We start from the raw sequence: 12017 nt of genomic DNA on the forward strand, positions 1-12017 counted from the left end.
GCCCTTTAAAACCGTGCAGGTTCCAGTTTTTTTTTTCCAAATGTTTGGAATATTACAGGTCATCCCCAGACTCTACTGCCATCTACACTTCCTCACATCTCCGCAGGACTACCGCCTGTGAAACTACAACCCCCAGCATTCATTTTTATTGCAATTCCCCTTGAAGATGTGCGAGGGCTCAGAAATAACGCACAACAAACCGGAAGATCCAAATACATTTTAATGCGGAGGGAAAAATAACAAACGACAATGAACATTGAATCTAAAATTTGTGCAAACACGAAAAAAAGAAACATAAAAGGCACAAATAACGCGGAGTAAAGTAAATCTGAGGCGGGGAATCCTACAGGGAGGGGGAGGCGCTGCAGGGGGGGCTGTAAGCGGTTTATGGCGGCGAGAGTGGCGTTTATAAGTGGAGGAGTGCGAGGGTTTCACGGTTATTGCGCCGGGATACTGAGCGCGGTTCTGCGGAACCTTTTACCTTATATTCTATTTTACAACTGTTTACGATGAACATTCGCCCTCCGACCGAAACCACGACGCGTCCCGTCACTATTCAAGAAGCGGCAGCCAATGGCGTTAAAAGGAGAAGACCGGTACGAACAAGACTGCGCTCCGGCATATTAGGTATACAACGCAGGAAACATTTCGGACGGTGTATTCTGTGCTCCTTAAAGGGAAACTCCAGCCTGGAGCGGTTTAGAATAGGGAATTGCACGATGAGCGATTACTTAAAGGGACCACACACTATAAAAAAAATTGTGTCTCTGCACGGGTCGTGGAGCACGTCCAGGAAGTGTTGTCCTGTTGACAGACGCACCATCGGCCTCACAATCAGGACTACAAAGGAGGAACCGGGACAGAGTATGTTACAGTTCAAGCCTCTGAGCACTACCTGTAGAGGTCCCCTTTAAAATCCGGATATTGCCATAAATCCGTTAGTCCGACATCTAATGGTCCAGAAATCCTGGAACAAAAACAGACTCATTCTGGAGTAACAGGGATTTCTCTGATAATCTGGCACTTTCATTTGATGGGGTTCCCATAATCCAGAGCTCCTCATTGTCTTTATAGTGCAGACCCCAAGATCTACCGGGACGCCGGATTACTGGAATCTGACTGTATCATGCAGCGGCGGCGGCCTGTGCTCTGTGAACGGTTGCAGATTCCGCACCTGCTGACGGCGTGCGCAGGATTTGGTGGTGAAGCTTCACCTCTCCGTGGCAGAGCATTCTGGGATAGATAATAGGTAATCGCTTACAATGTAATTCCCTAATATTTCATGCGGCTCCGAAATACGATAAGGACGATATAGTGCTAAAGGTAATGCGAGTAAAAAAATAGCGCCGCTCCTGTCAGCAACCAATCAGATTGCAGATGCTTTTGTAGTGCAGTTGGAGAATGAAATCCGTCATCTGTTTTGCTGCAGCTCCAGAATTTGCGCTTCATATTTACAGTCCGTTATTATGGCAACGTGCGTCACCGGAACGTATGATAAGCGGACGGCGGGCGCTGCTGCACAACGCAGTCATATGGCACGACGAGCAATTCCATATTGCTTACAATATAAGGGGAGGGGGGTCCATGAGTGTGCGAATACACCGTATACCTCTGCCGCGGGCACGGAACGAGCGTCTGTAGAGCCTGGAAAACAGCGCTCTACTGCTGAACAGACTTTCACAGGTTAAAATCTACCGATGATGTAACTCAAGAATAATAAAAAATACATCCTGCAAGGGAAATCCAGCGCTTCTACACCAGTCACAACCAGAGCTGCATGCACAATTCTGCAGTTATATCAACTCTTCTACTCCATACACATCCAGAGCTGCATGAACAATTCTGCGGTTACATCAACTCTTCTACTCCATTCACATCCAGAGCTGCATGAACAATTCTGCGGTTACATCAACTCTTCTACTCCATTCACATCCAGAGCTGCATGGACAATTCTGCACTATCCTGTGCACTGCATTGTGGGAGATGTAGTATTTTTTACATTAGACTTTTAAATATTACCTGGTATAAACCACAGGGTTTTAAGGTGGCGTAAGAGTCTACTCAAAGGTGCAGTTTGTAGCTCCTGGGCCCGCAACCTACATTCTATAGAACGTATAGTATTGCATTGTGGGAGATGTCGTTTTTGTATTCTCTTTACATCAGACTGTTGTAGTGTTTACAAAGGACACTTTACATCTCCCACAATGCACTACAGCAGAGCATGTGCTGGAGCAGCAGTGAGAAATCTAGAAAGAAGTAACTAGCAGACCAGAATTGTGAATGCAGATCTGGATGTGACTAGAGTATAAAACATAGTGTATAAGTTACAATATATTTATGAAGTTACTCGGCGTCCCATGCAAGTTCTGTAAAGACGACCGCGTATCACATTCTTGCCTATAAAGCAGCGCGGCGGGGGGAGGGGATTCTGGAGCGTAACGTGATCTCGGGGGAGAATTTGGCAATTTTAGATGCTGGTGATTTCGAGGGAAAGTAAAAACTGCGAAAAATGTTGCAGCGAAAAATGTGGAATTATTATTTTTTTTGGCCAATGCAAATATATACGTAAAAAAAATATCTCTGAAACAAATGGCGCACACAGACATTCACACACGAACGGATCCTCAGCGTATCAGACACAGCGGCTCGACCCGCCACATAACAGCCCGCGCTGACTTGGCACCGCGCCGCATTCCTGAGATTTTAGAGCCCTGATACAAATCGACTTCTGTGCGCCCGGCGGAAAAAAAGAAAATAACGTCCCTATGGCGAAAGCACAACGATGGCGTTCACATAACGCGGCTACTAACGGCCGACAGGGTCATAGAGACGTGGAGAGATTATAGACGGGTGTATAGGCTTCTTTACCTTACATATGTCCTAAGACCTAGGGGGCGCAATTCCTCCAACTAATACCCAAAGTGTCAGTCAGGAGCTGGAAAACAGTGAGCGTCATGTACCCCTCCCCCTCTCTAAATCCCAGCTATGGGGGTGGGGGGGTGACTAGTCCAGTCACTGGGGGAAGCCGTCCGGACCGCACATAAAAGTGAAACATTGTATAATGAAAAGTTCTGCAACTTCCGAATATATTTTATGTTACAATGTATCACCATTTCAGTATCTTTGTTTGCAGTCAGTGAATTGGAACATTCTTAGTCCCATTCAGAAGTTGAAAATCTGTACTGATCGAATACTGCTGAGGTCCTGTTCACACTTGCGTCGTTGTTTGCGCATCGCACAACGGAAATCTCCAGCGCCCGACGAAACAATTACTAAAAATGGTTCTGCGGAGACGCCCGTTGTTTAAAAATGTTTAAAAATGTTTAAAAATAATGTCGCATGCAGCGCTATTATTACCCTAAAATCCGACAGGTTCTATTCACATCTGCATTGGATGCAAATTCTAACACAGTTGAGGGTTTGTTACAATGTATTCAGCCTAGGCAATGGAGTCTAGACTGCAACAATGTATCAGCGCGGATAAAATGTATCAGTCTGAAGTCAAGGCTGTTTAGCTCACAGTTGATGGTCTACAATTGTAACAAAACCTCAGAAGTGAATAGTATTAGGTCTGTACAGGTTGTTCAGCCTCTGGGTGTAAACAAAAATGTCCCTATTCACAGACAGCAATCAACGATCTTGAAAATGGTGATCATTTGAAACGAAGTATATTATTCAGAACATTATGGAACGATTCAGCTTTATTTACAGACGACTGCGCCGTCCCTTTAAGGTGCGGGAGAACTTCCTAACCAATGGCGTACTTGTCCCTAAAAGCCGGGGTCTCAGGCTGTAGACTCTGACTCAGCCGATAGCTACGCACTCATACTGGCACAATGTACCGCCGCTCAGCTGTGTGGATGAGACTCTTTCGCTGCTGTAGGATTCGCCGCAATAACCGGTACAGTCCGTGAGATCACAGTGAGGAACAAAGTGCAGAAACCGATTCACTTCACATTCAGAATAATAATAACATTAACAATAAAAGATGCAAATATTACATTCTCTATATACAGTCAATGCAACGCCGAGACGACGCGGCGAATACGCACCGCATGGCGACCGCCACGCTACGAGAACAGAAGAATAGAATGAAGACATCAGACCGGGGCGACCATGAAGTCAGACATTTCACATCCCCTTCACCTCCGCCGATGGGGAAAAATGGCGCAAAACGTGAAATCGGGGCAAAAAACCCAATCAGAAAGTTCAGTATTCACGGAGCGTTGGCTCTTACAATGAAAAACATCCCCAGTAAATATAAATCCTCGAGTCCAACTCTTCTGTCAAGAATTCCATTCAGCTCCTGGGAAAGCTGGGTGACAACCAAAACCCCTTCCACCTTACCGAGAGTCCTGAATACATCCCAGGCTGGTAGATTTACTATTCAGGAGTGTGGGAAAGCTGGGTGATAACCCCTGTGGGAGCTGTACACAGTGCCCAACTTGTTGTAGCCCAGCTTTCCAAGACTCCTGATTGGAAAAAATGTGTCGTTAAATATAATATATTCCTGTCTGGGCAGATGTGCCATACAAAAGAGTGAGACAAAAACCCAGTAAAGCCTAAATAGCAGTCGCACTGTAAGCTTTCACCCAACTTTTCATAAGTCCTGAATGGCAAATCTGTCACGTTATGCAGCATTACATGCCTTGTTAGGCGGTATGGCCACTGAGCAGTCCAAGAAAATAAAACTGGGAGCTATAACTGCACCCCTATTGGTTGTCACCCAGCTTTCCGAGAATCCTGAATGGCCATCTGCCTAGTTGTGCAGTAATCGATACTTTACTAGACAGAGCGTGGGGAAGTTACGGCTGTGGGTGCTGTAGTGGCAGCCTACCAGTGATCACCCAGCTTCCCCAGAACCAAATATGACTAGGCAACGACAATAGGGATTTTTGGGGTAAATTTATCCCTTACCCAGAATCCTCCGATAATAAAGAAATGACACCCCTAAGTGCAGGCGGAGGACACAGTGAGGGGGTCATCTGAAAATCTGATAGACAGGTAGAATAGACAGGAGATACACGGCCTGAAAAGCTTAACCCCTTCAGCGCCGCTCCCCGAACCTACAAACGCCAGGAGGGGGGGGGCGAGGCCGTTTGGCGGATACAACTTGCGGTGCGGTGACCAGTCTCCTCCTGTAACCAGAGTCCTGGTGAGAGGTCAGTAAGGCACCTCGCGGAACGTCCCAAATCCTAAGCGTGGCCGTTCAGGGCGAGCGGGCGTCTGTACACGTATATATTACATATCTTCACATTTACAGCAGACTGTAGGGCGAGGGCCGGAGCGGGCCGAAGGGGTCACATTTCGCGGATGGAACCATCGATATTTGGTTAAAAGAAATATTATTTTGCATTTCACAGTCGACTACGACAAAGTTCTTTTTTTTTTTTTTGCCCCATATAAAAATAATGTATCGCAACTGAAAAGTGCGAGAAATCCAAAGAAAGTGACGGACGATTCCTCGGGAAAGAAAATATTTACATCATTTGGATTAAAGCGAAATGATCTTCACGCGATGACCATGGGGACGTCGTCTGAAAAACCGGTGATCATCGGAGCGTCGTCATCGTCGTCACCTGAAAGAAGGGAAAACGGTCAAAACATCGCAGCGCAACTTCTCTTCGTGGAGGGACCGCCGCCAACAGAGTGATACATGAACGTGCATTATACACTGAAATAATCCAGCATCTGATAATCCAGAATGTCTGATAATCCGGAACAGGTTTCCAGCACAGAGCAGTAATATCATTAAAGCGACAGCAGCAGATTTCGGGGTGATCTCATTAAAGCGACAGCAGCAGATTTCGGGGTGATATCTTGGGTCGGGCTCCCGAAACTTCTCAGTCCTTACAAGATTTTTTGATGATAATTTAAAAATCCAGAATATCTGCAAATCTGGCAACTATCAGGTCGCGTTGATGCAGATTAAACGAATATTACTGTATTTATTTTAGGATATATATTTTTTAAACAATTACCCCAATTTCTTAAAAGCAACAGGGTTCCCCACCTATAATCTGATCAATGCTGCAGGTGGAGATGGAGTCCGGTCTGACAGTCTGGTTGCTAGGGATACATTGTAACAACAACATTCTATTCTGTGGGGTTGTCGGGCATCATTTCCTCCCTAGCGACCAGTCTGCCACAGATTACTCAGGTCTCCAGTTTAGGATGGGATTGTCACTGAACGGGGGGAGGACTGGCAGGACTTCAGAAGTTTCTCCAAGATATTTTACCAAGATATAAAATTAATCTCTGAAAGACCATTTTCCCCCAAAACCACCAGAGAAAAGTCGTCTCCCTGTAAACGGGTGACGACCAGCACAGCTCCCCTAGAGGTAGGGATGCAGCACTGCAGAAATAAGTAGATTTGCCTGCAGGACTCTGGGAAAGCTGGGTCGCTGCCCCTGTGGGAAGTGTAATGGCAGCCATGTTGGATGCCTTCCAGCTTTCCCAGTAAGATACAGCTGAAAGGTTTGTCAGAAGAAGATGATTATTTAGAAGAGGGGGTAACCAGTAGCCCATAGCGTTATTACACGGGCCCCTGGCGTTCTGATCCGGCGGTCGTCTTACCTATATCATCCCCGGACGAGAAGATGGCGGCTCCAAGGCGTGAGCTGTAGTGACTGTTTGCAAACGCTGTGAAGCTGTTCTGAAGTCTCCGGTGTCGCATGTACAAAATAACGAAGCCGAAACCGGTGGCCACTAAAAGCAGGAATAAGACCGGGACCACGATAGAAGCCACATCCGAGGACTGGACACTGGTGGACGGCAGCGAATCCAGTCCTGAAAACAGCAGAGGAACGAATTAATCAAATACCCCATACCTGTAACTTTCTAATGCATCTTGTGGTTCAAGTCAAGCTTTCAGTATGTCTGCTTGATGTCAGTGAATCAAAACATTCTTTGGTTACATCCGGAGGGTTTAAACCCATCCAGACCTGATCATTCTGAAAGCAGAGGCTTCAATTGTATCAAATGTAGACAGTTCTCCGCTAACTAAAGAGCCTGAACTCCAGACTGATACAATGTATCAGTGCTGGTAAAATGTAACATACTATCAGGGCAGGAGAGAGATGTGTGCCGCTGACGGTGTACTTAGATCACAAGGGTTGGTTAGACTGGAAACATTGTGGCAAACTCACAGCTGTGAGAAGTAATAGGTCAGTATGGCTTATAGTATATAAATAGGAATGTACCTATTCACCGACAGCAAGCATAGATCTTTAAACGCAAAGTATATTAGAAAGTTGCAGAACTTTTGACTGTACAATGGTTACACTTAATTTGCAGAAGCCAGAAATCCCATGGCGCTGCCAGTCATAGGAAACAGAGATCTTACCTGTTCCAAGATTGTCATAGAGAAGCAGCGCCGGCTCGCCGCAGATCTGACCGCTGTACAGGCATCGGGCTTGGATGCTGAACGTGTAGCTGTGACCCGGTTTCAGGTTGGAGATCTTGAAGAAGCTCTCGGTTGTGTTTCCCAGGGAGGTGGAGATGTTATTTGAGCTATCAAACATGTGAACCTCATATCCCTGCAGCAACCAGAGGACAACGCAGAATAAATCACCATAAACCATCACCCGGACTGATTCTCCGGGCGAGAGGGTCACCCAGCTTTACACAGGACACCTACATGTACCCACAAGATATATAGGGCACCCCCAACCTACAAAGACCCAAAACAAGACTTAACCCCCAATACAATGTACAAGAAAGTCATCAAGTTTATTAATTGGAACAAATAACAATAATCAGATATAAGAAAACCAGAGCGATGACGACACCGCGCAAATCCATGTACGAATCAGAAGACCCCGACCTCAGAAAGTGCCGCTACCAAGGGATAAAACCGACAATGATGAAAACATACCAGGACCGTCCGAAAATCACAACAAACGTAGAATCGTCCGGCCACAATATAAATCCATAACATGTGCAGTTTACCGGCAGACGACACTGTAACGATACACGGCCCGATACTGAACGCACAGCAATGACCATATATAGGCATCTTATAACCACATGCAATACATGACCGGACGTCTACAAACAAATATATCAGGGGGGTCCGGCAGCTTCTACTTGGACATCATGTCTGTAAACAAAGAGGAAATCACGAGACGCACATCGTCCCGCCAGCTTCATCAGGATTACGGATTCATATTGCGGCCGGACAATTCTACATTTGTTGTGCGATATTTTATTTTATCCCTTGGTAACTGCACTTTCTGATAAGTTCAACTTTAAGGAGTTCTCTTCCAGCTTTACACAGGCCCCGAGGGTACAAATCTACAGGTTATGTAGAGGAAAATCTCTCCTCTGCTCTGCGAGTGTATATACCAGTCCTCACCATAACATGTAACCCCCAGTTATATACATATTGCAGCAATCAGCCACTTCTCCATGTGTTCAATGGAGGTGAGCAGAATAGTGAGCACAGCTCTGGAGTATAAAACGGGATGTAACTCAGGATCAGTACAGGATAAGTAATGTAATGTATGTACACAGTGACTCCACCAGCAGAATAGTGAGTGCAGCTCTGGAGTATAATACAGGATATAACTCAGGATCAGTACAGGATAAGTTATGTAATGTATATACACAGTGACTCCACCAGCAGAATAGTGAGTGCAGCTCTGGAGTATAATACAGGATGTAACTCAGGATCAGTACAGGATAAGTAATGTAATGTATGTACACAGTGACTCCACCAGCAGAATAGTGAGTGCAGCTCTGGAGTATAATACAGGATGTAACTCAGGACCAGTACAGGATAAGTAATGTAATGTATGTACACAGTGACTACCAGCAGAATAGTGAGTGCAGCTCTGGAGTATAATACAGGATGTAACTCAGGATCAGGACAGGAAATGTAATGTATGTACACAGTGACTCCACCAGCAGAATAGTGAGTGCCGCTCTGGAGTATAATACAGGATGTAACTCAGGATCAGTACAGGATAAGTAATGTAATGTATGTACACAGTGACTCCACCAGCAGAATAGTGACTGCAGCTCTGGAGTATAATACAGGATATAACTCCGTATCAGTACAGTATAAGTAATGTAATATATGTACACAGTGACTGCACCAGCAGAATAGTGAGTGCAGCTCTGGAGTATAAAACGGGATGTAACTCAGGATCAGTACAGGATAAGTAATGTAATGTATGTACACAGTGACTCCACCAGCAGAATAGTGAGTGCAGCTCTGGAGTATAATACAGGATGTAACTCAGGATCAGTACAGGATATGTAATGTAATGTATGTACACAGTGATTCCACCAGCAGAGTAGTGAGTGCAGCTCTGGAGTATAATACAGGATGTAACTCAGGATCAGTACAGGATAAGTAATGTATGTATACAGTGACTCCACCAGCAGAATAGTTAGTGCAGCTCTGGAGTATAATACAGGATGTAACTCAGGATCAGTACAGGATAAGTAATGTAATGTACACAGTGACTCCACCAGCAGAATAGTGAGCACAGCTCTGGAGTATAATACAGGATGTAACTCAGGATCAGTACAGGATAAGTAATGTAATGTACGTACACAGTGACTCCACCAGCAGAATAGTGAGTGCAGCTCTGGAGTATAATACAGGATATAACTCAGGATCAGTACAGGATAAGTTATGTAATGTATATACACAGTGACTCCACCAGCAGAATAGTGAGTGCAGCTCTGGAGTATAATACAGGATATAACTCAGGATCAGTACAGGATAAGTAATGTAATGTATGTACACAGTGACTCCACCAGCAGAATAGTGAGTGCAGCTCTGGAGTATAATACAGGATATAACTCAGGATCAGTACAGGATAAGTAATGTATGTACACAGTGACCCCACCAGCAGAATAGTGAGTGCAGCTCTGGAGTATAATACAGGATATAACTCAGGATCAGTACAGGATAAGTAATGTAATGTATGTACACAGTGACTCCACCAGCAGAATAGTGAGTGCAGCTCTGGAGTATAATACAGGATGTAACTCAGGATCAGTACAGGATAAGTAATGTAATGTATGTACACAGTGACTCCACCAGCAGAATAGTGAGTGCAGCTCTGGAGTATAATACAGGATGTAACTCAGGATCAGTACAGGATAAGTAATGTAATGTATGTACACAGTGACTCCACCAGCAGAATAGTGAGTGCAGCTCTGGAGTATAATACAGGATGTAACTCAGGATCAGTACAGGATAAGTAATGTAATGTATGTACACAGTGACTCCACCAGCAGAATAGTGAGTGCAGCTCTGGAGTATAATACAGGATGTAACTCAGGATCAGTACAGGATAAGTAATGTAATGTATGTACACAGTGACTCCACAAGCAGAATAGTGAGTGCAGCTCTGGAGTATAATACAGGATATAACTCAGGATCAGTAATGTAATGTATGTACACAGTGACTCCACAAGCAGAATAGTGAGTGCAGCTCTGGAGTATAATACAGTATATAACTCAGGATCAGTACAGGATAAGTAATGTAATGTATGTACACAGTGACTCCACCAGCAGAATAGTGAGTGCAGCTCTGGAGTATAATACAGGATGTAACTCAGGATCAGTACAGGATAAGTAATGTAATGTATGTACACAGTGACTCCACCAGCAGAATAGTGAGTGCAGCTCTGGAGTATAATACAGGATATAACTCAGGATCAGTACAGGATAAGTAATGTAATGTATGTACACAGTGACTCCACCAGCAGAATAGTGAGTGCAGCTCTGGAGTATAATACAGGATGTAACTCAGGATCAGTACAGGATAAGTAATGTATGTACACAGTGACTCCACCAGCAGAATAGTGAGTGCAGCTCTGGAGTATAATACAGGATGTAACTCAGGATCAGTACAGGATAAGTAATGTAATGTATGTACACAGTGACTCCACCAGCAGGATAGTGAGTGCAGCTCTGGAGTATAATACAGGATGTAACTCAGGATCAGTACAGGATAAGTAATGTAATGTATGTACACAGTGACTCCACCAGCAGAATAGTGAGTGCAGCTCTGGAGTAGAATACAGGATGTAACTCAGGATCAGTACAGGATAAGTAATGTAATGTATGTACAGAGTGGCTCGGCTTTATATGTAGGTTACTGATGCACTTACTCTGGATTCATTGAAGAATTTCTCTCTTAGTGCTAAACTCTTCCAAAACAGCAGAACGTGATCTTTTTCAATGATGAGCTTCAAGGCTTCTGGAGCAGACAGAGGAACTGTAAAGAGCAATAATAGGAAACTCAGGTGGAGTAAGATGACGTTTTTACGTGACGCTCAATGAATCAGTGATCCAGAGATGCTGCAATAGAAGTGGAGAGAGACCTGGGCCGTCACGGACTCTTTCCATTCACATACATTGCAGTGACTCGGCAGGAAGAGCTGCACAAATCGGACTCCGAATCATATTGTACCCCTAGCCCTGCACCCATCATGTGGCCCCTGCCGCTCGCCCATCTTATGTCACATCTCACCGGTGCTGACTTTGGCGCTGGACTCTTTGCTCATGTTCCGCAGTTGGACGATCACATTGTATTTCCCCCCAGGCTCCAGGTTTCCGATCCTGAACTCGATGGTGCTGTTGCGGGTGTTCACTTTGTAACTCTTCTCCGTCTTCATTATTAAATCTTTCATGGAGACAATATAGGCCTGGAATATAAAGAGAATATAGAGAGCGGCGATCGGGTGTGGCATCATCTAGGGTGACATGACCCGCCATGCAGAACAACGAGGCACAAACACTACAGCTCCAGCCATACATTACTACAAATACAACTTCACCCAGAATACAGGATTCCCATATATTATAAATGTTAGATCTCTGCTTGCTGTCCTTGAACTAAAACATTTTTGTTTTCACCCCGACGCTTTCCTGATCTAGTCCAGCACACACAGCTGATGGGCTTGTTACAATGTATCAATACAATCCTCTATGAGTTAAACACAGCAGGAGAACAAATCTCTCTCCTAACTTCAGGCTGATCGCTCTTACCCAC

At 44.8% G+C, this 12017-nt stretch overlaps 1 protein-coding gene across 1 annotated transcript in view; it reads right to left on the reverse strand.

Moving 5' to 3' along the window:
* Positions 1-202: 202 nt before the first annotated feature.
* Positions 203-12017, reverse strand: part of SORL1 (sortilin related receptor 1) — a 78479-nt gene continuing 66664 nt past the window's right edge. The window contains exons 44-48 of the mRNA XM_075839172.1: positions 11496-11670; positions 11134-11240; positions 7346-7538; positions 6577-6789; positions 203-5579 (exon numbers count right to left, since the gene is read on the reverse strand). Coding sequence (XP_075695287.1) covers positions 5512-5579; positions 6577-6789; positions 7346-7538; positions 11134-11240; positions 11496-11670 — 756 coding nt within the window. The 3' untranslated portion in view covers positions 203-5511. The remainder of the gene's footprint in view (positions 5580-6576; positions 6790-7345; positions 7539-11133; positions 11241-11495; positions 11671-12017) is intronic.

This window comes from Rhinoderma darwinii, chromosome 10 (genome assembly GCF_050947455.1).
Source record: "Rhinoderma darwinii isolate aRhiDar2 chromosome 10, aRhiDar2.hap1, whole genome shotgun sequence".
Classification (NCBI taxonomy): Eukaryota; Metazoa; Chordata; class Amphibia; order Anura; family Rhinodermatidae; genus Rhinoderma; species Rhinoderma darwinii.